The following is a 27,642-nucleotide window of genomic DNA, read 5'->3' as shown; positions in this document are numbered from 1 at the left end:
CATAAAACTATGGCTAATTAATTCAGTCTGGGTGGATATAGTCTTCGACTAGAATACATATAGAAACTGAAAGGTCTGCTTGCTCAGGCGTATGTACATTTATTTATTCAGCATGTGACTTCATATCTGTAAATCTCTGTATGACAGCTTTTAAACAGTTCCTGCTTTCTCCTGTACGCCACAGGTTTCTGCCAAAGCAGGCCGCTCAGGAATTCAACAGCTGAGCTTTCCAGTTCCTTTGACATTGCTATACATACAAAAAACAATGCAAACCTAGGCCATTGTTGTCCTGGAATGTGGATACTCCTGGCAAACCAGCTTTTTGAAAATACACAGCACAGGAATCCCTGTGATTAAATGTCAGTAGTCCACAATGAAGAAAACTAACAGTGATTTTAATTTCTAATAATAAGGCAGATTGATACTATGCACACTGGGATACACAGAAACAGCACTGGACATTCACGTATAGTTTACATAACTTACAGGCAAGATTTCTTCTTAAGAAAACTTGTCTGTCTACAAACTGAGTAATCTCAGAAAGGATTATATACTGGGCAATGTTACGGTTACAAAGGATCTCTAACCCTAGCAACCCAATGGATAATTTCCATTCATAATCGTACAGGGTATATGAAAATCACATCACTACCTCTGCAATCCATGGTAAAAGAGAGAATCTTTTCGGTTAAAGATATCATTAGGTATTCATTTATGATCATTTGTCAACATTGCAAGAGATGCCAGCTCATGCAGAAATGCTCCAGTAATCTGCCACTTATCCCTGCCATCTGAATACCACCAGATGTCCTGGCAAAGCTTGGCTAGGCTGATCCCAGTGTTACTGGCCTGTACTTGGGTGAAGACAGGAGATGGGAGTAGGAGGTGGGGACATCATTTCATTCATTATGTTGGGAATGTTATTGCTGGTAACATTCAAAGTAGACTTAAGAGGCAAATAAACTTCCAAGAGTAAGCTATCTCCACTGCATTTGAAAGAGTCCAAAGAAAAAAAAAAACAAAAAACGGATCCTCTTTCATACAGGTTTTTGTCTCAGCTTCTACTCGAACCTCCAAAGATTCCTTCAACGCATTATCATAACAACACACCATTTCTTCTGTTCGCTCCATAAATCCGTCAGGAGAGGGTGAACGCTAATCACACCAGGCCAAGAAGCACTCTGCTCACGTAAACAAAGTGTGGTGGTAAACTGTAGAAGCTTTTACTCTTTAAGAAACAGGAGACCAGCTCCTTAAGAGCAAGTAAACAACCTTTCAGAATGAAACCAAATTTGCATCCTTTTTTCTTGCAAAAAATCCTGGGATGAACTCAATATTTGAGCAACATGACTACGTAAAACAAAAAAAGCACATTCTCTTTGTAAAGTCTTTGGAATATGATACAGCTACCAAAATAATACAGAATATATTGGAAAATGGTTTCCAAGAGACTGCTATAAGCCCTCCTCAGCCATTCATGTGCTCAGACAAGCATTTCTAGACTCTTGGTCCCAGGAGAGCTGTTTGTAATGGCTTGAGGGTTTAACTGGGACAGCCCAATTACAGACACATTTAAAACATACTTTGGCAAAACCAACTCCGACTGAGGGAGAGAAATGCTTGCAAGATGATTATTTTCTTTATGAGGCAATCCCAAACGGAGGGGAGTAAGCAATAACCCTCAAATCTCAGGTTCAGCAAAACGAAATGCCTCCTCTGATGGTGGGGAATTTAGTAGGTTTTCTAATATATTTGTTTTTCCACAGAGCAATGAATGTAGCTCTAAAGGTCCTTGAGACAACCAGCAAGCAAACATGTCACAAAAATCCACCACTGGTTGTTTCTGGGTTTAGCAACTTCACAGCAAATTCAATAATTCACAGAATTTTTCTTTTTTCTGTTTCATGATACCAAAAAGAAAGTCAATATATCAATAAAAAGCTATAATAGAAAGTAAATAAGTAAACAAGTATACAAAGAGACATTAAAATACCATACTGCTATCCAGTATTTGGTGATTCTCAAAAAATGGAAACATCCATAAAGTCACACTCTTCACCAAGCCAAGATGACAACAAGTCATTCATCTCACTGATACTTTCACCTCAGTTGTCTGTCATAAGATAATGAAGACACGGGGAAATTTAGTATCAGGTATTTCAGAATGTCTCTAGAAAGGAAAGAAAAGTCTACTGAAACTGCCTCTCCATCACAAAAGGCTTTGTAGGGGCCACGTTCAGCAGGGAAACGACCTCCATGTTGAATGCTACACTCGTAAATTGGGATCAACTGCTCGACAGGCAAGACATCTGTACTTTGAATGGTGTATTAAGGGGCTCCGAAAGACCTGACGGAAGGTCCTGAGAGGAGCGACCCGGGCTTTTTTCACTAGAGCCGTGGGAAGAGATGGGGTAAACGTTATCTGAACTCTGTGACAAGACCCTATCCCGACCCCAGCTACACTAACAGCCCCATTCGTTGTGTTGCTTTGGGGGGGTCTGGAACTTTTCAGAGATAGACAGACATGCTTTTCCCTCTCAGGGTGACAGATACCTGACCTCAGCCAACAGCTTTTTACAAATAATCCTCTCAACAACGTGTTACAACAAACTGGTGATTTGGCCTGGCTGCGAGGGACATTTATTACATAATGTGTGACATTGCGTGACAAGTCTGCAAAATGGGAATTAAGGGTCGCAATGTTTTTGGGAGATGACGTGCATCAGGAAATGAGCTGTACCACTTCAGCAGTGTCTTATGGGTATGCATGAATCTATGGTTGTGCAGAGAAACATTTACAGGTTTGCAGTAATGATCTAGGAAAGGGAGATGGAACAAAAAGCTTTGCGCATGGTCTGACAAACCTCTCCCTCTCCTGACTGAAACATGATCTGATGGTCAGCAAGGCTGGAGGTATAGCCTGCTTACTCCCTGCTTCAGCTCTGCTGACATGAGTTGCTATAGATGTGAAGTGACACAACCAGGCACTTAGATTAGCCCAGTGGGGGGTCAGGTCTGGGGCTGGGGGGTATGAGCCACCCTAATCTTTCTCACTGACTGGAGAGAGGCTTAACTGTAACATACAAACACAGCACAGCCATTTAAATGCTGTTTCATAAGTCTCGGGCTAAATATTTCCCAGAGAAAACCACTATGTTGGTCAGAAAATCATTGGAACCTAAACACATGATCTAAATTCTAAAAAATACTTTACTAAGGTAAGGCTTCCTTAATGGATGTACACCAGTTACAGTACTCACTGTGGAAAGTTGGGTATGTGTAACTGACAAATTCCAACTATTTTAAAATGGTGTCACTTATACCAAAGAGCAGACTTCAGTCAATAAACTAGCAAAGGAAGTGTACATGAGTACACGAAAGGGATGGAATTCTGTTTACACAGCTACCAATTTTAAAGTGTTCTTTAATCAACACTTTTTGCTTTCTTTCCTTTTATCCTTTTTTTTTATCCTCAATAATCTCATAGCAACCACCTCAGTCTAAATAAATGAGGTTAACACACACTTCCTCCAGTAGAAGTAAACCAACCGTTGCATATTTTCACACAAGAATCTACTTAGGATTGCAGGGTACTGTGACATTGCTGTAACACTGTCCAGATGATTATACCTACAAACAGACAAGTATCTGTCTATTAGTGACCACCACATGGTCAGTGTCTTTGCCTTCAACATGCGGCAACAGTCAATATGTGTATTATCCCTGATATTTGGACAATGAAGGCATAACACAAGACACACCCCTGCATTGTGACACTGTGCGTTAACTGAGTCCAACATATACACCACCCAAAGGTGTATTTTCTTGTAAAAAAAAAAAAAAAATCCGACAGTGGGATGCCAACAACTGGCTATTTGTATCTTTTGCTGAGAATGACCTCTCAAAGGTCATGACTGACCAAATGCTTCTTTTCTCTCAGATATTCAAACTCTGTAACCAACACCACCCCAGGAAAAGAGAACATGAACAACTGGAGCTGAGAGAGGGAGAGAGGGAGAGGGAGAGGGAGAGGGAGAGGGAGAGGGAGAGGGAGAGAGAGAGGGAGAGGGAGAGAGAGAGAGAGAGAGAGAGAGAGAGAGAGAGAGAGAGAGAGAGAGATGAGAGTCACAGTATAGCAGCAAAGCAAGGGTCAGTAAACATAGAGATAACATTGTCCATGCAGGCCTCAATCAAATGTCATCATCTCCTCACTCAGCAGCAAAGAACATGAGGAAAAAAGGACAAGACATCATCCATGGGCCAGATATTACACAATTCCCCATGCATGCTCGGAATTAGACACTAATACATTGCAGTGTCATACTTCTGAATAAAAAATTGTGAGTCTCATATCTAAATACTGCAAAGAAATCAATCTAGTTCACCACAGAGACAAAGCCAGTTCTTTTTGAGTCTTAGAAACATCCCTGTACCCAGCAGAATCCTTGAGAGTATTACTATGCTTTGTAAAATTGAAATCCATGGAGTCAGTCAGAGCAGCTTTTATGACTGTGATGTACTTATGTAACAAGCATAAAAGCGATGTCCATAGTAACTGCCTGGAACCTCAGGTTCAAAAGGCATCAAGTAAATAACAGGCATTTCCCTTGCCTGTAGAAGAATATCATCTCCGAGGTGAAGACACCATTAATCATGTGCCATGCACCGACAGTGCCCAGTACTTTCTTGTGAATGAATACCGTGAATCCATGATGTACAAAAATTTTCTGATGCAGCAGTCTTCAGCATATTCTGAACTCTGGTTTATACAGCAGTCCAAGAGGGGAAATGTGCACACACACGTCTGGAAGAGCTTCACCTGCTTTCATGTTAATCTCTGAGGTGTTTTAGCTGTGTCTTCCCATATGAGCACATGAAGAGAATTAATAAACATGCCATAATTATCACTTATATAAGAATGAGCTGTCCCCCGATGACTCAGAGTCATCTACTTTGACTTGAATATGTTGTGTTTTGAAGATAATGTCTATTTATGTTGGTGGCACAGTGTCCTCTATTTGAATATTCTAGGTATTTGCATAGGTCCACATCTACATAGACTTTATTCTCCAGTGAAATTGTCTCATTAAAATGAGTTCTTTTCTTTTCTTTTTTCTTTATTTTTTTTTGGACTTGTTTGTTCAGGTAATATCTGTAAAAGAACTGTAAGGTCTCAGAGACCTGAATATAAACAGTTAGTGACCATGGAAACAGCAAATATCAAAACAATGTCAGTAGTCCAGTGAATAGCCTATCTACACATACATAACTGGAATTAAGAGAGGTAGTCACTACAATGTAAAACTGTGTAATTACTGCTCATACATGGACAGTTTGTACATGACTATATCAAAGAACCAAGCCAACATCCACGAGATATGTGACTAAACAAATATTACCTCTCAAAAAGATCCCCACTTCCTAATCTCATTCCAAACAAGAGATTAAAATATACCGTACCTACACAAGCCCCAGTTAAATAATCATCCACCTTGACTTCATTAAAGTCAACATTCATTATTCAGTTAATGTTCATGTTTAACATTCTGCCCAAGAATCCCAAGCACAGGCCTCTCCACTTTAATATTAATACAGATTTTACACCTCCTGGCTTTCATATTGGAGATAATGGATTCAGAGAACCCCCATGTTAAGTGATGTATATTTGTTTAAATAAACTTCCTCACGGTCAGAGATGATTTAATCTATTTATACAATGTCCATGGGGAATCAGGAACCAATGGGCAACCTTCTTTCCTGTTATATAATGCTGGCTTGCAATTGTGAGGTTCCCTGGTAATTGTGTACACACAGTCTTTCTATGAATGGATGAACAGAGTTGTGAAATTCACATCATCGTTTCATTTTTGGACATACAGTCTGACTACCTGTTGACTGGACGTAATGATTTAGCTTAGAGAGCATTAAATCCTCATTAGATCTGACTTCATGGGCTAAGGTAATTAGAGCAATGCCATCTGCACAGCCAGGCTGCTAGGCTAAGAGCCACGTCAATCAACCATGTGCAAATATTATCTTGTGCACAAAGTAAATCTCATGCTGTAGGGCTAGATTCCCTTGGTTACCCCAACAAGCACAGTGTGGGCATGTCCTTTAGCACCTGTCATGTATTTCATTTTGCTAGTAACCAGGTAGGCCTATCTGTACTGAGCATGAAAGCCATTCAGTACAAACCAAGTCTCAAAATCTCCTTCAAATACTTTTATGGTGCATGTTCTTTATGTGTAGGTATCCTTTCATGAGCATTCTGCATGTTTTAAAGACATTTTACTTGTTGCTACAGTGTACTTAATTATTGTAGCAATGTGGTCATGTTCTAAATAATGAATACTGTTTTCAGTAATTTGACACGACCAGCCTCTGGTGAAAGTTAAATGTAGCCGTGTATTTAGAATGACTGGTAAGCTAAGACAAGTAATTCAGAAATTCTAGGCGTGTCCCAAACTTCTAATGATACATTTTATACCTGGGTGTCACACTCTGATGTCTGTCTAATCCCCATTATTTTGTCATTGTTCAAATTACTATAGCCTATGGCTGTAGTTTGTGTGTTGATTTCAGTCCGGCTGCCTTAGTTATAAATGGCTGGTCATTTTCTAACGGATGTATTACTATGCCGTTAGTGATTCAAAATACTCATGAACATGTTCACAGAATGTGGGACTATACTTACCGTTCAATCCATTCGGTATGCTTCTGTGGTGATGGTTGGTGGAGAGGTCGTCCATGGACCTCCTTATGGACGTTATATTGCTCTCCGCAGACTTATGTATATGACTGTGATGGTGATCGGGACTGCCAGCGCTGCCAGTGCTGGAGGTGCTGCTGCCATCCCCAACATCCCGTACAGTACTCGAGCCACCGTTCAAATTGGTCAAACTGGACTGACTGTCTATGGAGCTTCTAGAACCCGCACCATTCCTCTCCTCGTCCAGCATGAGAATTATCTCTTTCAACTCTACATTTTCACGCAGCATCGCCTCTTGGCTGACTTCTAGTTCCTTCAGTTTCTGTTGGTAAATACCTACCTCCTTCCACATCACGCTGGCTGTGTACCTGCCAAAGCGTTGCCACTCCCGGGACAGCTTTTTGCCCTTTTGCCGATCATCGTCCAAGAAACAGCACAGTTCTCTGAGTTCATGGTTGTCATCCTGTAGTTTCTGGTTGATTTCTTTTAAGCTCCTGATCTCGTGAAGATGAACTTGCAGCCTCCGATTGATGTCTTTCATCATGTTCCCATGTTCCACCATTAAGTTCATCTTTTCATTATCCACTTTTCTGAGTCTTCGAACCAATTCATCTTTGCTGCATCTGAGGAGTTCCTCATCTGAGATTTTACTTAAATCATCCTTCGCACTGTCTAAAACATTTTTTGCCATATTCCTTCACGGCGTTTAATTAAGTCTAAAAAGAACCTACGGATAAATAATTGTTTATTACTCAATACAGACCTTATGTGACATTCCGCAGCGAATTCATGATAGGGAAGGAAATCCAGTAAGACATGTAGTCACGAAGAACAAATTCAAAATTAAAGAGTAACTTAAGGTGGTCCACGGCACTCACGCGAACGACCCAGAAAACAAGAAAGACGAAGCTGCCTTTAATCTCTCCTCAAAATGGTGAGTTGTATCTTTTTTCTTAGTTAAGCTCCCTTCACTGCCCCTCTCAATGTTGCTGTGAGGTGAGACACACTGCTTCGTTCGTCCAAACGCACAAGCCGATAAATGAGGAGAAAATGAGCTCTACGGTCTGAGCGGTTCCCCGTCACTGATCTCCAGTCAGCTCAACGCAGCGTATCGTGATGTCAGTGATGACCATAGGAGCAGCATTCACACAGCAGAATGAGCCCACAGTAGTTCCCACGGATAAAAATCGAAATTTTCTGCGTTGCTTCCACTTGGTAGCAAAGCAAAGTTCAGTCTTAGAACAAGAAAAACTGACGGCGAGGAAAAACACTTACTTTAAAAGTTCAAATATTTCATTAATAACTTATGGTGCGTCCCTAAACCTCACCAGAAGTCTAGTCTAAGGAGGAGTTTTAAGAGATTGAATGACGGCAAGCGTTAATGAGACAAAATGAACAGACTCGGAGCAGGTTGGGGTAGTCTGGCTTGAGCGAAGTGTAAAGCCGTAGATTTGTTTGACTTTCTCAAGGCGAGTGGATATATCCTACTAAACATAGCGCACTTATGTAGTAACGTAGAGCGTGACAGTTGCAATAAAAATTGTAATTTTCCCGAGAAACTTCGGATTCATTTTTGAAGAATTTGTTAACTCACTGAAGGCTTCTTAGTTTGCCGAGAGTTTCTCCGCTGCTAAAATGTTGCTATACATTTCGCACGTAATAAAAATCAGTGGGCTTTATCCCCTGACGTTATTAGCTATGGACCAAATTTGGAGGCATCGGCACTGCACAGAACTCAACAAGTACCATAATTGAGAGAGAGAGAGAGAGAGAGAGAGAAGGGGTGTAAATGTACAGCAGTCGTATTATATTGCATCAATAACGTGAATGGATTGCCACCCTGTGGGCAATATGGGACAGCGCAGCTATTTTCTCAAATTCTGTATTATCAGCATTTGTAGTACAAGTGATACTAGTAATAAACGAGGTTAGAGACACTAAATATTTAACGGAGTGGTTAATTTGATATTTTAAAATGGAAAAATACTCATCACCACTCGAAGTCAAGTAGGGAATTTCAAGTAGAGTTCAAATCATTTATGGTAGAAATCCATACAAACTCCAAAACAGATGTTGCGTTTAAGCGTTTAAAATGTAAAAAAGAAAGAAAGAAAGAAAAGAAAAGAAAAGAAGAAAGTCAGTATCATTCATCATTCGAACATAAATCCCTCTGAGATTTATGCTGGTGGTAGCATCATGTTACTGAGAGATATTTATCAGCACATGTGTACAGCTTGCCAAAGATCAGTACCCCAGCGAGCATCGATCTACTGAACTGTTTGTTTATGTGCTTTTTTATTTTTATTTTGCTATTACGTTTCTTTTGCAATATAACTCAACTTCGTGGACTATAATAATAATAATAATAATAATAATAATAATAATAATAATAATAATAATAATAATAATTAAGGTTCACTGTTTCAAATTCCATCCTCTACAACAACAGTCTGAAAAGGTTATGGAAGGGAAATAAAGTTGAATATAGACATAGCAGTGAGTAGTTTGGTAAGTTGTTTGGTAACGAGCCATGATTATTGCATAACTTGGTTCTTTTACTATAGACGTTACAGTAATATTCTTCCGTCTGCACGTACAAGTAGGATGTGCCTCAAGATGAACTTGCTGAACACCGATTTGCAGTTATGTTTGGCTGTTTCGCTGAGGGCAGATGTTCCGCTAAAATGGGCAGGCAAAAGCAAGGATGACTTACGTCTGCGATTTGAGCCAACGATCGAATTAGTGAAACTTACAGTATAGGCGCAGCACACAGTTTCCCGCTCTTCAAAATGGAAAAGATGAGGTAGTCTGAGGAGTACCATCTGATGAGACAGAACAGCTACCAAATTACAACTCTACAGCCTTTGGCCGTGGTTTGCGTTGCAAACAAATATGGCATTTGCTTGCTAAAGGTTGATGATTAAAGCCCGGGCAAAGTGCATAGCTTGTCTACAAGGCAGCCAGGACAGACCAGATCTCTTCTGTAACTACTGACTTGCATAACCAGTGGTTCCATGTCTTTGAAGCTGGGCTTTAACTGATCAAGACAGACGCACTATGTGGTATTATTACGACGGCTTTGGCCGTCTATGGCAATCGCCATTTATTGTGTTGTATTTGGTAGGATTTTGGATAACACCTGTGTTCTCACATCCACAATGCCTGGACTTTAAGCCTCCCTTTCAACCCCAGCAGGAGCTTCAGTTCTGCGTAATGTATAAGCACTTCGGCTGCTGCGATTTTGAAAGGGATCAAGAACTCATGACGAAGTTTTATCGGATCATGGACAATTTTGACTATTACGGTTATGCCAACTGCGCAGGGTATGTTCAAGACCTCATCTGCCAAGTAAGTAAACACGGTGTAAGAGTAAAGCAGTTGCTTCTTATTGTGTAACACTGTCTAAAAATATTGTGTTTGGAGTACAAACAATTACGTTAAAAAAATCAAAACATCAGAGATTATTTGAAATTGTAACAATAAAAATGAAACTGTAAATACTAAGAGGTATAGAATCAACATTATATTGTGCACTTACATGGCCGAAATGACACCATGTCCCAGTTATGAATATGGCTACATAGATAATGTAATAAATATGCTTGTAGGCATTAAAATTCATGTCTAACCCTCTCTACATTTTTTTTTTATTCCTCACATGTAGGAATGCTCTCCATATGCTGCTCACCTGTTCGATGCTGAAGACCCCAACACCCCAATGAGAACAATACCAGGACTTTGCCCAGATTACTGCTCACTGTATTGGAATAAATGCAGATCCACAGTTACCTTGCTATCTGAAGACCCAAGGCTGGCTGAAATTGAACATGACCAGGGTAAATTTTGTCAATATTTGGAGCTGGATGATCCAGACTACTGCTATCCACATCTCCTGAGCAATGAACAGTTGACAAAGAACCTTGGACGCGTTACTGCTGACTCTGAGGGCTGTTTGCAGTTGTGTCTGGAGGAGGTAGCGAACGGACTCCGGAACCCTTTGGCAATGGTTCACGCCAATGATGGAACACATAGGTTTTTCGTTGCAGAACAAATTGGTTTGGTTTGGGTTTATCTCCCAGATCGATCAAAGCTTGAGAAACCCTTTCTGAACATCTCTGAGGCTGTGCTGACCTCTCCATGGGAGGGGGATGAACGTGGCTTCCTTGGACTTACCTTTCATCCCAACTTTAAGTACAACGGCAAGCTTTACGTGTACTACTCTGTGGAGGTGGGTTTTGATGAAAGGATCCGGATCAGTGAATTCCGTATCTCTGCGGGAGATATGAATGTGGTTGACCACAGCTCCGAGAGGTATGTTCTAAAGCTGAGTGAATCAGCATATCTGGCTGACATTCAGTCTCTAAATGAATCATTTGGGTGGCCTCAGAGGTAATGCAGTCAAACAGACCATATGGTCTGTAAACAAAGTATTTTTCTTACCTCTAATTGATTTTTATGTAACTTTGTGAGAGCCTTACTTTAGCACTGGTTCATTTTTTTAAAATGTTAATACAGAATTATCTTAGAAGTTGATGAACCTGCATCCAATCACAATGGAGGTCAGCTTTTGTTTGCCGAGGACGGATATTTGTACATCTTCACTGGTGATGGAGGCATGGCAGGGGATCCCTTTGGAAAATATGGAAATGCGCAGAACAAGTAAGGAGATGCAAAACAATTAAATAACACCAAGATAAACATTTTAATCAGTTCATCTCGATATACCTCAGAATATCAATGAAGATAAATGGGGTGTCGTGATATAGAGAAAGTTTGTAAATATAAACACTTTTTTAAAGAAAAAGTCTTTATATTTATGAAAAGTCTTTTTTTATTGAAGTTTACCTCTAACCAAATAAATAAAATCACACACCTTTATTTATACTCCATCGTTCCTAGATCTGCTCTTTTAGGAAAGGTTCTTCGTATCGATGTGGATAATAATGACAGAGGACCATTGTACAAAATCCCACCTGACAACCCATTTGTGCATGAGCGTGATGCCCGACCTGAGGTGTTTGCCTATGGGGTAAGGAATATGTGGAGGTGCTCTGTCGACAGAGGTGACCCTTACACCAAGGATGGGAAAGGACGCATCTTCTGTGGAGATGTGGGACAGAATAAATATGAAGAGATTGACATTGTGGAGAAAGGGAAGAATTACGGTTGGAGAGCAAAAGAAGGTTTCTCTTGTTATGACAAGAAACTCTGTTTCAACAGCTCGTTAGGTGGGCATCCTGAGTTTCGGAGTGATTAAAGCATAATTTTATCTGGTGTAGTTTCTTGGAACTATGAGCTGACAGATCTGAACTTGAGTTCTAGTATAATTATAGAATTCTTTCTGCATTTGTCGAGTAATATACAGGTCTACACTCGAGATTCACAAAAGCCTGAGATATCTCAAAATTGCTTATCAGTCTCAAATTGGTCTCAAATTTATTCATTGTTTCCGAGTGCAAGTGGGTAAAATTTGACCATTTTTTTGTTCCAGATGATGTTCTCCCAATTTATGCATACCCTCACAAAATGGGCAAATCTGTAACCGGAGGATACGTCTACAGAGGCTGTGAATTCCCTAATTTAAATGGCATGTATATATTTGGAGACTTTATGAGTGGGTAAGAATTCTTACATCTTAGCAAACTCTGATGTCATTCTGTTTTATTTCTAAAACTGTTTGCTATAACCTCTTATTCAACGTTTTTAACATTCTTTGAATTTAGACCTCACATTGGTCAGAACGGACAGAGGTGCTGAGCTACATAAACCAGCTGTTCAAGTGATGAGTTTATTAATTGATTCAAAGGGAGAAAAACAGAATGTAGGTTTCTTCTCTGGGTGCAGGTTATATTTTTCTTTGAATGTAAGGATTTGCTGATTTCTTCCACATTCCTTGCCATTCTGGATTTTGCTCATGTAATTAGAACGATTACATCAGTCTAGTAGCTGCTAGAGACATTATACCGTGGAGCTCTGAGTTTTTAAACTGTTTTTAAATCTCTCAGTCATTACTGCAACTCTTTACCAGCAGTTAAGCTGGCTCTCTCTATTAGCCAATGGAATGAAACATCTTCATCTATAAAGCAATTACAGAGAAACTCCCTCATTATCTCTCCACCCTGATACCAGCAAATTATGGCCCATTTAACCTCCACTCAGAGTCTAAGCCTCTTTATCATGTATCTAAGGTTAGGACTGTACTTGGGAGGAAAGGCTTAATCATACAATGCCCAGGCCTTGGTATCACTTGCAGAATTAAAAAATGCCTGTTTTATCCCTTTGGGTGAATTAAAATGGATATTTGCTGCTTTTAGCTAATGTACAACTGTTCAGCTGACGTACCTTTGGCCTTGACTCTCTCCCTCTGTGTGTTGTAATTCAAATGTATTCACAGACATGGTTTTAAAGTTACACGTGTTGTTTCTGGGAATGATATTTAACCGAATGTGGTTGAATGTTGACTGTACTTGTTTGTTTGTAATCCCTGTGTTGTCATCCTTTTAGCAGCCTTTCTTGGTCATTATTCTATCGCAAAATATGTCTATACATGTCAGCAACAAGGTGAATAAAGGTTGAACCTTTTTTGTTTTAACTGAGAGATTTGACTATGGGTAACTGCCTGTTTTCTATAGGCGAATGATGAGTCTAAAAGAAAATAAGAACACTGGCCAGTGGGACTACAATGAAATCTGTATGGGCACTGCTGTAACTTGTGCTTTTCCAGGACTCATCAATAATTACTACCAGTACATTATCTCATTTGCTGAGGATGAAGCAGGTATGCAGTTTTTAGTCATGCTTTAAAACAAAATAAAATTGTAAAATGTTCAAAATGGAACAAAGAAGTGTCATTATTAATGTAACTCTGTGTAATAGACATAGAGTATAGTATTTGCTTGTGTGAAAATTCTGTGCTCTCTAGGCAACAGACTGAATCTGTCCTAATAATAGTGCAACAAGCGACAACTCTGTCCAGACTGCATTGAATTATGTAATAGGTGTACGTGGTAAGAATGACTCAGCGATTTTTTTTTTTTTTTTTGGATAGATTTCCGTGCTTAAATGTTTTATTTTCTTTGTTCTTAGGAGAACTTTATTTCATGTCTACTGGAGTTCCAAGTGCAACGTCCCCAACAGGTGTTGTTTATAAAATAGTTGACCCATCGCGGTAAGAATTTCTCATAGTATGATTTGTCTAAATGCAGACAACAGCTACAGCCAAGAACGTGCTGTTTCTTTTTATTCCCCTTTAAATATTTTTCTCAAGTGCATTTGCGCAACATCTGTTTAGAATGAAGTTGCCTGGTTACGTGTTTAAATTGAAAGAGCAGAAATTGTTTTTATCCAGTTGAAAAAGTACACGTGGGCTGATGGAAAATCCCTGATTTTCAAACACCCTGTCACCAAGAAATATTTATTCTGCTTAACCTATCTTAGCATACAAAGATCAGTTTACTTTGCCTCTTGAAGATTTGGTTCTTATAAAGAGAAGAGCTTGCATTGGCAGGGATACTAAGCACTGTCACCTAAATCTTCTTCTCACTGACGTAGATTTGGACACGCTCGGCCCATCAGCCAAGTGCTACATAACTTTGAGATGATTTTTTTTCTTTGCTGTATACTGGATGCAGATTTACTACTCATCAGGCTTTTGAAAACTTACTCAATACATTGATCATTGACTTGGCTGACATTTCATTCAATTTAATGACCTCACATTACAGCATGTAATTTTTTTTGTTTTTACAGACGTGCACCCCCGAGGAAATGCCACTATGATCCTTTATCAGTTCGAGTGAAGAGTAACCTCATAAAATTCCAGCCAAAAGAAAGTGAGTTTATTTTTGCTTCTGCAAATCATCCTGACAGATTGTGACATCATTATTCAATTTCCTTGTCAAATGAAATTAAGGAAAAAGAAAATATGATGTTCACCTCTCTCATTCCAACCCATTGTTACTGATTCAGAAACAAATAGTTGTTCAAATTTGTGTAATTTTAAAAATGTAACACTTTAGGTGGAAAACGTAACACTTTTGTTCACTGACATCATCTGATAAAGTGGTTTCCTAATCATATTTTTACAATTCGCGTTTCAATTCCCATTCAGCATTAATCGGCACAGAAACCCCAGATAAGCAGTCAAAAGCAACAGATTCAGAGGAGCCTTTGGCAGCCAATCCAACTGTCCCCACTTATGCCACTACAAAAGACTGGCTACAGGAGCTCATTGACCTCCTCAATGAGCAGGACGTAGCCAGTGGCCGAACAACACCCGCCCCGACCACCTCAACTACAGTCAGGACTCCAAGGCAGTCCAGACCACGGAAAGGTAGACGGAGAAAGGGTAAAAACAAGTCCACAGGTTCTGCTCAGAATGGAGCCGTGAGGTTGGCGGGAGACGAAGCAGCCCGGAAGGACAGGGGAAGAGTGGAAATATACGCCAATGGAGAATGGGGGACAGTCTGCGATGACCTGTGGAATACAAAAAACGCTGCGGTGGTCTGTCGGCAACTTGGTTTCCGGTACGCTCTTAAGGCTGCTAAACATGCCGAGTTTGGCGAGGGGAAACATCTGAAGATCATTCTGGATGACGTGCAGTGTGAGGGGACAGAAGAGACCCTTCTGGACTGCCAGCATGCAGGGGTCGGTGTACACAACTGCGCTCATTATGAAGACGCAGGAGTGATTTGTGGCAACTCAGATTACACTGAATACTAAAGCAGACATACTATTAGAATGACCTCTGTATGAAATTTAATTAAGGGAAGAGAACCTGAACATCATCTCTTTCCCATCAGTAATATCTATAACCTCCAGTTTATTCCTTCCAGCTGACCTCCATATTGTTTTTTTTTTTTCTACCTGCATCTCAGCTGTGACCCGTCACACATAACCTTACTAATTATACAGTTAGCGCCTAAATGAGGTGTTTTTACATGCAGTTATTTAATTAGTGGAGAACAAAAAGCAACCAAGGAATGAACATCTCTCACAAAAATCTTACCTTTACGTGAAATAGCGCTATAGTATTGTTGTTTACTCTTCAGATATTCAAATTTAATGTATTTTGCACATTTAGCAGTGCTTCAGTAATTCACACAACCAAAACCACAATATACAACAATAAACATAAAAATGTAATCATGAATTCAGGTCCCTTTAATTTACTGAGAATTGTGTATCATTTCTACAAGTCTTAGGATCTACCGATTTATTTGCTTATCCTGTGATCAAGTGCTTTGTGTTACCTTCCTCTGTAGTGCAGGAAGCAGTACTGATTTTATTATTATTACTATTGTTTTTTAATCAAGTTCATCCAGTGAAAAACTAAGAAGCCCCAAAAACATTTCAAATGTGTCTGTGTCCACATGTTTTTAAATAAGTAAATTAACTGGACATGTAATAGTGTCTGTGACTACCCCTGTGCTTTGTGGTTACAAATGAAGTAATGTGATGTAATTCACTGTTTGGTAAGTAAAGTGAGGATTTATCCAACAAGTTGTTTGGGAAAAAGGCTTTTTGACTTCTTGCTGTCAGAGCACTGGATTCCCCGCATCAAAATAAATTTACAAAAAAAAAAACAGAATACCTTATTAACCTTATCATTAATGTTCCTTTACTGGTAGATGTTTTTCCAATCTAACACAACCAAGCTTAAGAATGGGTAATGTTACAGCTTTCTGAGTATCACGTGATTTTGCGTGCGATAGCATGTTTAAGCCTGTTGTATGGATCAATGTACACTGAATTTTGCTTGCTGCAGAGTGTGGCAGTTTATGGAGTTAACCCATGATAACCTAAATGAAAAACAAGGCCTAAGCACATATGGCTGGAAGAGAACGCTGCACATACTACCAGCGTTGAGGACGACTTTAGGTGGTGATTTAAGGAGGGGTATAATTTCATCAAATCTCTGGATGAACTTTATGGAAAATCCTCTGTGACAGGGGGATCAGTTACTTAAGTAAAACAGACCGGCACACCTAGACTTCTGAAATGACAGTGTGCCTTTCATTTCAAATTCTACAAACACACATGTTCAAGTTATTGTCGTTTACCATGAAAAAGATTTAATGATAATGATGTCAGGTTTCACTAACAATAAACGCTTAACAACATGTGTCATGGCCAGCCACAGTGTGACCTCAGGCAGGAAATTAAGTCTTTGTATCATAGCAACTGTACTCCCATGGCGGCGGCGGTAAGACAAAATAGGTCGAGTTGTTCTACCTGACGTTAATCATCTTTAAAAGTTGTTCCTTGAATCCTATAAGGTAACATCCTCATCTACAAGTTTTAGGCGATTAGTCAGTCATCTAGATTTACTTATCTATAACCTTTTGTGAGGTTTCCCCGTTTGATATGCACTCCCCTCGGGAGCCCATGTGGGTATAATACGTTGCAATGAAGAGTTAAGATTCCGCTAAAATCTTGAAAGCTAAAATTTACTTGCTAATTAATGATCAGTGTTGAAGCCAGGCTCAGTATGCCCTTACCATTTTACTAAAGTTAAATCTCGGAAACGAGTGATAGAACGACAGATAGAATGTAGATGGAGAGAGGTTTCTTGTTGCACCCTGTGTGTAGCAAGTGTATTTAGCAAGCTAGTTTCAGAGCTTAGCCAAGCACACTCATTGTTTGAATGAAGAGGGTAAATATTTTTCTTGTTCTTGGTAGCAGTTATACTTTACGAAAGTAAGAGTAATAAGTGAAGATTACCGCGGAATGTTGCTTTTGTAGCTCATATTGCGTTGCCGTGTTATAAAGCGGAAATTCATAAATGAGTGCATGGCTCCATAGCTCAGTGGTTAGAGCACTGGTCTTGTAAACCAGGGGTCGCGAGTTCGATCCTCGCTGGGGCCTTTTTTTTTTTTCCCTCTCGTCCTATTAAAAAGATAGGCGTTCGTCTATACTGAACACGATGTGTTTATTTGTGCATTGTGAAGCCTCTGAAACATAGCAAAAATATATAAAAAGTGCAGAAATGTAGTTTTTCTTCTCAAAATGAATTTGAGACCATAACACAGCAGGAATATGTGGTCAGACAACTTGTACATTAGACAAAGTAGGCTAGTTAAACACTCATATGGTAATTAGTCATATTAGCTCCATTATATTAGTTTTACCTCACAAATCTTCCATTATTAATGCCCAGTGTATTTGCTCACGGACCACAATGAATGAGCCAGAAAAGTTCCATGATTTAGGATTTTTAACTGGATGATATCCCTCTCATTTCAATAAGGATGCCTTTGTTCACTGAATTCCAGCCCTGCTTTGAATGGGTTCATTTATATGCTAGGCATTCAGTCACGTAGGTAGTGCCAGACTGTCTTTGCCAGCTTGCTTCAAAAGTGGGTACCCACTGAAATTTCACTTTAGTATCTTTACTACCAGCAATTTACAATTGAAGACTTTTCCAAGAGTGGTTTTGTGGTTTTATTCCAAGAGCGGAGTAAGATGACAGTGAGAATACCAGATTTCAATCTGTTTGTCCTCAATTTCTTTTTATCCTCCCTAAAGCAGGGTGCTGATGTGTCTCTGGAACAGATCCTTTTTCTTGTTTGCAATTCTTTGTCATCAAGTCTGAATAAAGCACAAAACATACAGAAATTTGTATTCAGATGGTATGACTTAAGTCGCACGGAACACAATAGTTACTGTGGAACAACATATTCACATGCAGAGGGGATGAGTCACCCAAATGATTAAATGCTTCAAAATTAATGCACAGATGGATCACTGGGTCTGAATAAATATGCCCAGTCGTTCTTTACGTTTTACCGTTTTTTTGTTTTTGTTGTTGTTGTTGTAGTTGTTTTCATTTTGTGTTAATGGTTGTATGTTGCCAGTGTTAGCAGTGCATTAGTAAGGTTAAAAGAACATACTGAGTATTTTATCTGAGAGCAACAATTCAGATGAGACACCTGGAAAGCAGGCTAAACATATGTTCAGTTTCTTAAGAATGAAGTCATGTTAGCTCTTTTAGTAGTAATTAGCAGTAGTACTTTTTAGAGTTACCTTTCCCTTGTATTTCAATTTGGTTTTTAACTTATAGCTGGGATCAGAAAACATAAAGAACATGAAATGCTCTAGATCAGTGGTTCTCGACCGCGGTCTTGAGGGCCCCCTGCCCTGCCTGTCCTTGTTTTAACTCTTCATCATCACAGTTAATATAGCTAATCAAGGGCTTGATGATTAATTGATCAGTGGAATCAGGTGTGTCAGTCCTGAGCTCAGGAGAGCAAAAACAAAGGCTTGCAGGACAGGGGACCCTCATGACTGGAGCTGAGAAGCACTGCTCTAGATAATGCCATGAAATGAGGTCTTTGCCTACACCTCACACCGTGACTTTGGATTTTCAGTGTAGTTACAGTGTGGTCTGGACAGTTCACATGCCTACATGTTAAACATAAGCCCAGTATATCATCTCCTGGGACCAACTGAGCACTTACTTACACAGCACAAATACATTGCCATAACCCACAGATAGGAGGCAGTGTTGCACCGCAGTAAGCATGGCGTAATGAGAGGAGTCAGTCAACATGTCAGTCAACAGCCTTCAGCAAACCTGACTATTTCTTTCAGACAGCTATACACCTTTTATGTAAATTAGATTAATCGTGATTATAGCAACACAATTATATGTAATATTATCCCTGTTTAGATCATTGTAATCTTCACACGTGTATTCTATGTAACTACTGTGAAAGTACAAATTATTATGCTACTTGTGTACATTATCACCATGTAATAGATAGGTATTTAGGTACTACCTTGTTATATGAAAGTACAGTGTAAGAATCACAACCCTACAGACATTACATCACAGTTATTACTCATCACTGTATTATGTATGTACAAAGATATTTGGTACATTGGTATATTAAACTAAGATGACTTTATTTATTTCTTTATTTAATACATTTTTCTTTAATAAAACTGAATTTTTAAAGTATTGAACATGAAATGAGTATAATGCAAACTTTTAACATTATTGTCATATTGTTTTATATATCGTTCCTTATGGGATCTGAACAATAACAGCATTATCACCTAAATGGACTGAGGATTTTTTTTTTTTTTATCAGTTATGCTCAGATGCTTTGTCTGGAAATGAATTTTTGTCCATGTGGCAGTCCTTTTCTTTCCCCGGGGATCAAATAGCTCTCTCTGTTATGAGCGTTCCTCCCCTCTCATCAGAATCAGCAGGAGGAGTTGGCTATATGAAGTGAGTCTGTTGGCTGTCACGCAGGAATCGGTGGAATCTGCTTTTGCTTTTGATGCACAAAAATTAAAGATTAATTATAGTCTGCCAACATAGAGAGGGGCCTCTACTCTTACATTCCGCCTTTGTCAGAGGGATTACAGCCTAACGTTTTTTTCTGGTTTTATTCCAAATGTGTATATTTTCTTTGTGGACGAATCATATCGTCGGATTTTTTTTTTTTTTTTTTTTGTAAAGAGTGTCTCCAACACATTGGATTCAGAAACCCTTCCACTGCTCCATGTGTGAAATACAATATCCAGAGGATATTCAAAATATTCAAAGGGACTAAATGTTCATTGTTAGACAATCCTTTCCTCTGACAGCAGAAAATAAGCAAATGGTAAAAAAAAAAAAGAGAGAAAGAGAGAGAAAAAGTGCCAGCTTGCTGTGTAGAAAGCACATTAAACGGAGCGTTGGGATGTGGTTTTCCACTGTCTCTCATACTACAGTCTCCAATGGGAATGGCCACGTCAGCAGAATATGAACCCATTTCACTTCTCGTATCAGTCAGCCCCTCCTCTGCCCCGTAATTACAGCTGATTAACGGGACACTAATGAGAGCTCTCCTTCAGCAAGCTTTAAGTAGAGCGCTGACCTGAACAAATGCCATTTCCTGTCATGGCCAAAGATGTCTCCCTCTTTCCTCCTCCCCGGAGAGGTTAGGCTCCTCTGGTCCACAGACCTGCATCATACCAATCCAAAGAATCAGCAGGGTGTTTTTTTTTTTTTTCTTGCCCTAGTGTGTCACGGCTCATCATAGCACTTTGCTACATATTGGGTAGACGCCAGGCCAAGACAGCAGGGGGATTTTGGACCCTAGTCTATACAAGCTTCAAATGTTTTCTCCTTTTTTCTTTCTGATAATGACAGAAAAATGTGTATGTATGTAATAACTATTTTGTCTTGAATTTGAGTTTGATTCTCAGTTTAATTGTTGCGGCCTGTCGCACAAATCTTCTTATTTTTTCACAATAGACATTTATGTGATTAAAACATCTGTTCCAGAATGAACCAAGCAAGGATAAGCTCGCTACATCAATAAAATGTTTTAGCACTTAGATTACTGAACAATAGAGGCTGAGATAATGAACTGATCTGAAGAACATCTACTGTCACCATGTCTCAAACTTTCCATTCAGAAAGGTCTCCCTATTGGGCAGACCTGTCTATAAATAGGAGAGGGGGAGACAGACGTGAACGGGTCAGTGAGTGGTAGAAGGGGTCTGAGCCTGGCTCCAGTGAGCTAGTCGATCTTACACACAGCTGTTTACTCACAGCTTGGGGCCTTCCTGCGAACCTGCCCCCTCTCCAGAGGCCCTGCTCACAGTGCATCTCCTGCCCCAAACAGACTCTTTGGGACACTGCCTTCCTCTCCCCCCTCCCCCAGCAGGGGCAAGTCGTCAGACAGGTTTAAAGGTTGTCTTTCTTTGTCCATTATGTAAATCATTTGTTGTACAATATGTATACGTTGTTTTGATTGGCATACATCATCCTAGTTCAGCATTCTATTTTAAATACCCCTTTCAGCCCAGCGTCTGATATAGGATGGAGGTTACATCTGTGGAACACAATGTGTGATTTCCAATAACATGGAGTAATGAAATCACATTTGTAAAGCTACACACAAATCTAGTTCCCTTTTAGAGTATTTTTTTTTTTTAGAGTAATTACATTTCTAATGTCATAAATCAGACATTTAAAAAAAAAAATGTTTGCATTTGATCTTTTCAAGGAAGCATTAAATATCATCTTGCTATATCATACAGACCTCAATAAACATCAATCCGAACCATCTGCGAATGGGACATTCCGGTTCAGTCTTTTCAGTTAGCCCGGCCTGTCCCTTTGGTCGTACATATCGGTAGTTGCCCTTTGGCTGCTGTAAAAGCTTGACAAACACAGGAACAGAAAGCATCAGTCAAGAAAATAAACAGTGCTAAGGACCTTCGAGCAAAGCAGATGTGGGACCATTCAAAAAAAGGCCTGTAGCAAACATTTGGAGATGGTTGCTTTTGAAGACTGAAAGGTCTAGTTTTACTGGCCTCAGTAGGGCTGGAGCCATTCTATTGTCCAAAAGGCCAGGTGAGCTGTCCTGTTCTATTGTGCATTCTAAATGGGTGGAGTTGAGATGTCCCTCGAAGGTCACCTCCGTGGTCTTGAGTGTGAAGGGGTCATTGATAACATCTACAAATTGCAGGTTTTATGAAGGATGGAATTGCCAGCGGATAATAGGTTGACCCTTGAGGGTTGAGTCGCAGCCACTTTGACGACACGGATTTGGATTTCTTGCCTGCTTTCAGAATATTGATGCTGCTGTGTTACATCGCAAACAATAGCTTGTCCCTGACATTTGGGTGGTCTGACAATTCCAACATTCAAAACAGCCAAGTCTCTTATGGATGAGATGGAGTGAATAGTGTTTCATTTAAAGCAGTTCACCCTAGCAAATTTGCAAAAAAGCAAATGCTCTGTTTGTCACAAAAGTGGCAGATGACATATTTTTTGTCTCATCCCTAAAGACCAATAGATCTTCATGCTCAATATTATGGCTTATTTACTCAACAAAATACTTTCTATGAACACCCTAATTTTAAGACTGTTATACTGTCTGGTTGGTTGATGCCATTTTGTATTTCAGTTTAATATAGCTATTACACGTAACCATCACTTGAAACAAATGAAGTAATATTTTAGTGTGCACGCAGTTACATGCTTCTATCCCTTCATACCTGCCCACGGACAGCACACTCCTCTTAGGACCCTCCAGGGGTCAAACGCATCTTCTTGACCCATTCTCCAGCGTGGTAATCCCCTCATTATTGTGCCAGTGAGGGTGTGTGTGTGTGTGTGTATGTGACAGCAGTACTGGAGTGTGTATGGACTGAGGTCTGAGATTTGTTCCTTTTTCTACTCACTGATGAGCACCAAGTTCTCAGAACTGGAGTGTGTCCTTACAGGGTTTGAGGAGCATTCCTTTGTTGCTTCCATTAAATGACTGTGAAAACAATGGCCCTAATTCCTGTCCAAACTCTTGAATAAACACCTACGTTGACCTCTAAGAGGTCAAGTATTCCTGGCAGCAGAAACGGAGGCGTCACCTTGTCACCCCAGTCTTTAACAGCTTTAAGCTTCTACAAAACCTGATGCCCAATCAGTACATTCACTCTAACTATATGTTCTACATATTCACCACGAACAGATACTTGAAGAATGTGGACAGACGCTCATTGTGTTTCATGAAAAAAAGCATCTTTTCATCTTCTCTTCTCTTTGAATCAGATTATTTCATTCTACTGAATTTCTTGACAAACATGGGGGTGAAAATAACTACCAAAGTAATGCACTCACAAAGTTGCATTCTTTGCTGTGGGTCTGATCAGTGACGAGAACACGAATTTGTTTTTGTTTGTTTGTTTGTTTCATTGACCATGCTGCATGCACCGATTATATTACAGCCCTGTTATTATTACACTGAACTTTCTGCATGAAAGAGGTTTATCTTTCATTATGTGTTTTAGATTTATCTGCTGTTCAACATTTCAACATTCACCATTTCCCCATTCAAAGACTCACCACTTATCCTTTCAACTAGCCACTATCTCTTTATCTATCATCTCACCACGCATCATCTCACTGGGTCACTATCTTACCATCCGCCATCTCTCCACCCACCAGTTTTCATTTCTCTTCCCTATCTCATCAATTTACATACTGAATGAACTCCAACAGGGTCAAATTGTGTCCTGTGCTTGGTTCTTATGTGCTTGTTACATGGAATCAAATATCTCATGGAGGTGTCTTAAGCAATGTTTTGGTCTCAGGGGAGGAAGAGAGAAAGAGAGGAGTACCTGTGATCTGTAATTGCGGTTTTCATTCTCTGCATCATAAATGTCATAACAGTTTCCCTCTGTAAGAACAGAACTACTCAAAATGGATAAAAGCAGCCTTTTAATTCTATTTCATTTACGCTCGGGCTGGATTACTGCTAAAATCACCTGAGACAATTTCCTGTTTTACTCTTCCATCATCTGTTCTCCTTATCCTTTTGACCTTTTGCTGAGGAATTAATAAAGAGATGTTAGGAGGAAAAAAAAAAAACACACACACACACACACGAGGATGTAAGCTCTGTGATCAACTGCACCTGAAGTGAACTACAGTCCAGAGTGCTGCCCGTGGGGCACGTAAGAAAGCTTTCATTTGCAATTTTGTTATGCATCCTGTTTTCTAATACCATGGAGACCAGCTGAGCTAAGCATTACTTTAAATAATCAATATGAAATGAAAACATGAGGGTATACTCTAGTCCCATGGAACAGTTGCAGATGATTTGGACTGACGTTACTGCGCGCTCTCATAAAGCTCTCTCTGGACCCTGTGGACAAGACCTGTGAATAGCATGTAAACACGATTCCCCACTGATAGAGTCCAAATCAATTGCAGCTGTGAGTGGCCAAAAAGGGTCATGGCCAGGGGGCTGGAGTTCAGAGAGCGGACACAAGCTAAGAATCTTTATCCAAATGTTCTCACACTTGATCTCTCTCTCTCTCTTTCTCTCTCTCTCTCTCTCTCTCTCTCTCTCTCTCTCTCCCTCTCTCTCCCTCTCTCTGTCTTACACATGCACCCTTACACACACACACGCACACACTCAGTTATGATTAATAACTGTGTGAAAAGATGTTTTGGTGGTAGTTTTTTTTTTTTTTTTTGGCAGTATATTCTGACTGGAAAAAAATATTTCACACAGTGAGAACTGACTTACACTAACACATGTTATTGGCCACAAGTAAAGTCTGTTGATAAACTGCCTTCAACGCTGAGAGCACAGAGGCACAGAACTCACCTCTAAATTTAGCCAGAAAATTACAGTCATCGTTGTGGATTTTTCTCAAATAAATCCACCGCATCTCGAAACTGCTCGGTAGCTTTCCTACACATTTGGTAAATCTAAGAAGCAAACTATTAAGCTCCATTAGTGATTTCCCCCCTGGTCCTCTAGGGTGGAGTAATTTTCATCTGAATACATGATCCAAGCAGGCCTTGTCGTGCAATGACGTGCGGCACACACACTGCCCTTTTTGTAAGGGGACAGAAACCCTGTGGCTTGCACAGGGCTGCTCATTGATCAGGAGGCGAGTTGTTTGCAGTTTTCCCATGGGACACGCTGGGGAAATCTGGGATTCCTGTTGGTTTGGAAGAGTAAACAAGGTCTTAACCACCAGGAGCTGGCAGAAGGCCTAAGCTGCCATTGTCAATGTACATAGATCTTCTTTCATAGGTAGGCCGACATAAAGTGGCAACTCAGATCTCCATCATCCAGCGCTCTTGAGCTAAGGAGTAAAAGGCCAGTGTTCTAGGTCAGGAGGAGATCCTCTCAGTCGTATTTTTTTCTTTTTCTTTTTTTTTTAAGAATCGTGTAGTTCCGTTGGATACATTTGAAGTCTAAAACTAATTTTGTAGGCACAGTATAGGTCGATCATCTGTATCACTGAGTGTGATTATATTATCGTAAAGAGTGTAACTATATCACAATCACAAGGTATGGTAAATTAGGACGCGCAAGCTCAAATGTGTCTGAGTACCACACTCAGGGATGCATATTGAGCCTGAACTCTGAATGTCACGCTGGAGGTGTGGTGCAGGACCCATGCGCAAGACACGATGATGAAGGTGACAAAAGGAGGACTTTACTGACAAAATAAAGATGAAAATACAAGTGCAACACGGGAACAAAACCGATAACAAAAAGGTGCAGCATAACAGTGTGCTCAAAACACAAACAACGATAGACAAAGGACAAGGCAAACACTAGGGCTTAAATAGAGGGAGAACTAAACAGGGCAAAACAGGATTGGTTGAAATTAACGAGGTTAATAATGAGACAAACAGGAACAGGTGAGGGGCAGAGACAGACAGAACAAGAGCACAAAGACCGAACAAAACAAAATGGAGGTGCAGGCCGTGACACTGAACATCTACAGATGAATGGCATCCAGACATCATTATTGTCAAAGACAATGAGCATTGCAGGTTTCTAGCTTGCATTGGAGCGTAGGGAGAAAAGAGCTATAATTTGATATAAATTAGCCATACCTCCTCTGTTCAACAGCTGATTTCCTTTATTTTTCCTTTCTCCAGATTGCCCTCACATCTGCTGGCTATTTCTCATTTTTTCCAGAGCGTAAATGTGGACTACATGTGTTTGGTCAGCCCTCGTCAGCCCATTTAGCATTTGGTCCCTGATGAATTAATAATGATTTGTCATTAAGGGTTCCTGACATTGCCAGCAATGTGTGCTACCCGTGCAGGTGTCCACCATCAGCTCCTTCAAATCATATTTGGATCTGTCTGGCTATTCCCTACACAAGGCTATCCGGTAATGAATTAGTAATGACATCTGCTCATTCAAAGATTTCCCCCCCTGTGCAGAAAACAGCATATTTCATTTCTGCAGAGAGTTGAATATCAAACTTTGGATCTACCCTTTTCTAAAGTCTGTCCAAGGTTCCTAGGTCAGCTGATATAATCTCTCAAAGCTTTTGAAGCAAAGTAATTTATGCTTTAAATATATTGGCGATTGAAAACCTTGATCAAGATTTTCTTACTTTATAAGGTCTGAGTAAGTTGTTCAGCAGAACATTTCAGAGCATTTGTAGTGCGCAGTACCTTCAGTTGGTTTCTGGAAAGTTCCCAGCATCCTTGGAAATAAATTATATCAGTTCTGGGAAGTGGTTCTAGTGCAAACAAACAGCAATGTGCTAATGGTTTGGAATATTTCACACCCAAAAACCACTCAAATACATGGAGCCACTGAGCTTTGATGAATTGTCAGCAACCACTCAAAAGCCAGTCAGACGCGTCTAAAAACACAAGTTTGTATAAAATGACAAGTTGCATAAGACAACTTGGTGTGACACAGTAACGAGTGCAATATGTATGAGTGCAATTCTTATGTGCTAAGATAATATTTAGTTAAAGAAGACAGCCTTTGACCAGTTCTCTCATTTTATTTAACACAACATCAAACGAATCTCAAATTTCATACAAAAGAATATTTTTTAACCTCTCTCTTATATCTCAGAACTTGGACTTTGTTGTCTTTGTGTTTTGTTCTGTGTTTTTTGTCAGAGCGGTGAAAAATATATATCACCACAGAACACAAGCAAGTCTACATTTCTTTGATGCATTGCTAGGTATATACATTGAGAAACTGAGAGACTGTTCCAATGCATTGAGTTTGTGCTGGAAGCCCTGGTGCGTTAAGCTGAAGCCTTTGATCTCAGCTCATCACGGCCCGTTCCACCAACCCCCATCTGGACTCACTTTTCCCAGGTCTGTTTTGGATCTCTCTCTCCCTTATTTATGGCCCCAAAAGCAGTTGTAAAACAAGTCCTGCTCAAGCACAGTTCCCATTCTCCACAGCCCACAGTCACCGAGTGGCAATCTCTGTTGCCCTGTCACTCTGTACGATTTATAGTAGTGTTTTTCTGCAATGAATAAAATTGTCTTAGAAAAAAAAAAAAGAGGAAAAAAATGTTGCAGTTATAGGCAATGCTGCTATTTTACAGTTTATAGAGGGATAGTCAACAGTATTTGACAGTCCGTGTTGTGAGTTCTAAAACAAAAGATGACCCTCTGTGAAAAAGGCTTTGTGCTGGGG

The 27,642-nt window shown here is 39.8% G+C and overlaps 2 protein-coding genes and 1 non-coding gene across 4 annotated transcripts in view; 2 read left to right on the top strand and 1 right to left on the bottom strand.

Moving 5' to 3' along the window:
* ccdc85ca (coiled-coil domain containing 85C, a) overlaps window positions 1-7,947 on the bottom strand; it is a 35,214-nt gene extending 27,267 nt beyond the window's left edge. Inside the window, exon 1 of the mRNA XM_030773053.1 lies at window positions 6,695-7,947. Coding sequence (XP_030628913.1) covers window positions 6,695-7,400 — 706 coding nt within the window. The 5' untranslated portion in view covers window positions 7,401-7,947. The remainder of the gene's footprint in view (window positions 1-6,694) is intronic.
* A 1,479-nt stretch (window positions 7,948-9,426) lies between these two features.
* On the top strand, window positions 9,427-16,298 carry hhipl1 (HHIP-like 1). Of its 2 annotated transcripts, none has more exons than XM_030773016.1 (9): window positions 9,427-10,057; window positions 10,374-11,020; window positions 11,225-11,368; window positions 11,609-11,937; window positions 12,201-12,327; window positions 13,342-13,487; window positions 13,796-13,877; window positions 14,459-14,541; window positions 14,844-16,298. In XM_030773016.1, the coding sequence occupies exons 1-9, from the start codon at window positions 9,767-9,769 to the stop codon at window positions 15,428-15,430; spliced, it is 2,436 nt and encodes an 811-aa protein (XP_030628876.1). In that variant the 5' UTR covers window positions 9,427-9,766; the 3' UTR covers window positions 15,431-16,298. The 2 variants fall into 2 exon arrangements, with proteins under 2 accessions (XP_030628876.1, XP_030628867.1); XM_030773007.1 differs by having other exon boundaries at window positions 9,431-10,057; window positions 14,820-16,298.
* Window positions 16,299-17,502: 1,204 nt separating this feature from the next.
* On the top strand, window positions 17,503-17,575 carry trnat-ugu (transfer RNA threonine (anticodon UGU)). Its single transcript has one exon. It is a non-coding gene; the product is annotated as a tRNA-Thr (tRNA).
* The last annotated feature ends 10,067 nt before the right edge of the window (window positions 17,576-27,642 follow it).

This window comes from Chanos chanos, chromosome 1, assembly GCF_902362185.1.
Source record: "Chanos chanos chromosome 1, fChaCha1.1, whole genome shotgun sequence".
Taxonomy (NCBI): domain Eukaryota; kingdom Metazoa; phylum Chordata; class Actinopteri; order Gonorynchiformes; family Chanidae; genus Chanos; species Chanos chanos.
Note: the sequence above shows the minus strand (reverse complement) of the source record. Positions and strands in the feature narration are given on the sequence as shown.

Excerpts from the sequence above, each read along its gene's own strand:
- hhipl1 (XM_030773007.1), top strand. The coding sequence starts at position 9,767 with ATGTGGTATTATTACGACGGCTTTGGCCGTCTATGGCAATCGCCATTT. Across the intron at positions 10,058-10,373 it reads TTCAAGACCTCATCTGCCAA|GAATGCTCTCCATATGCTGC; the intron begins GTAAGTAAACAC and ends CCTCACATGTAG. Across the intron at positions 11,938-12,200 it reads CTGTTTCAACAGCTCGTTAG|ATGATGTTCTCCCAATTTAT; the intron begins GTGGGCATCCTG and ends TTTTTGTTCCAG.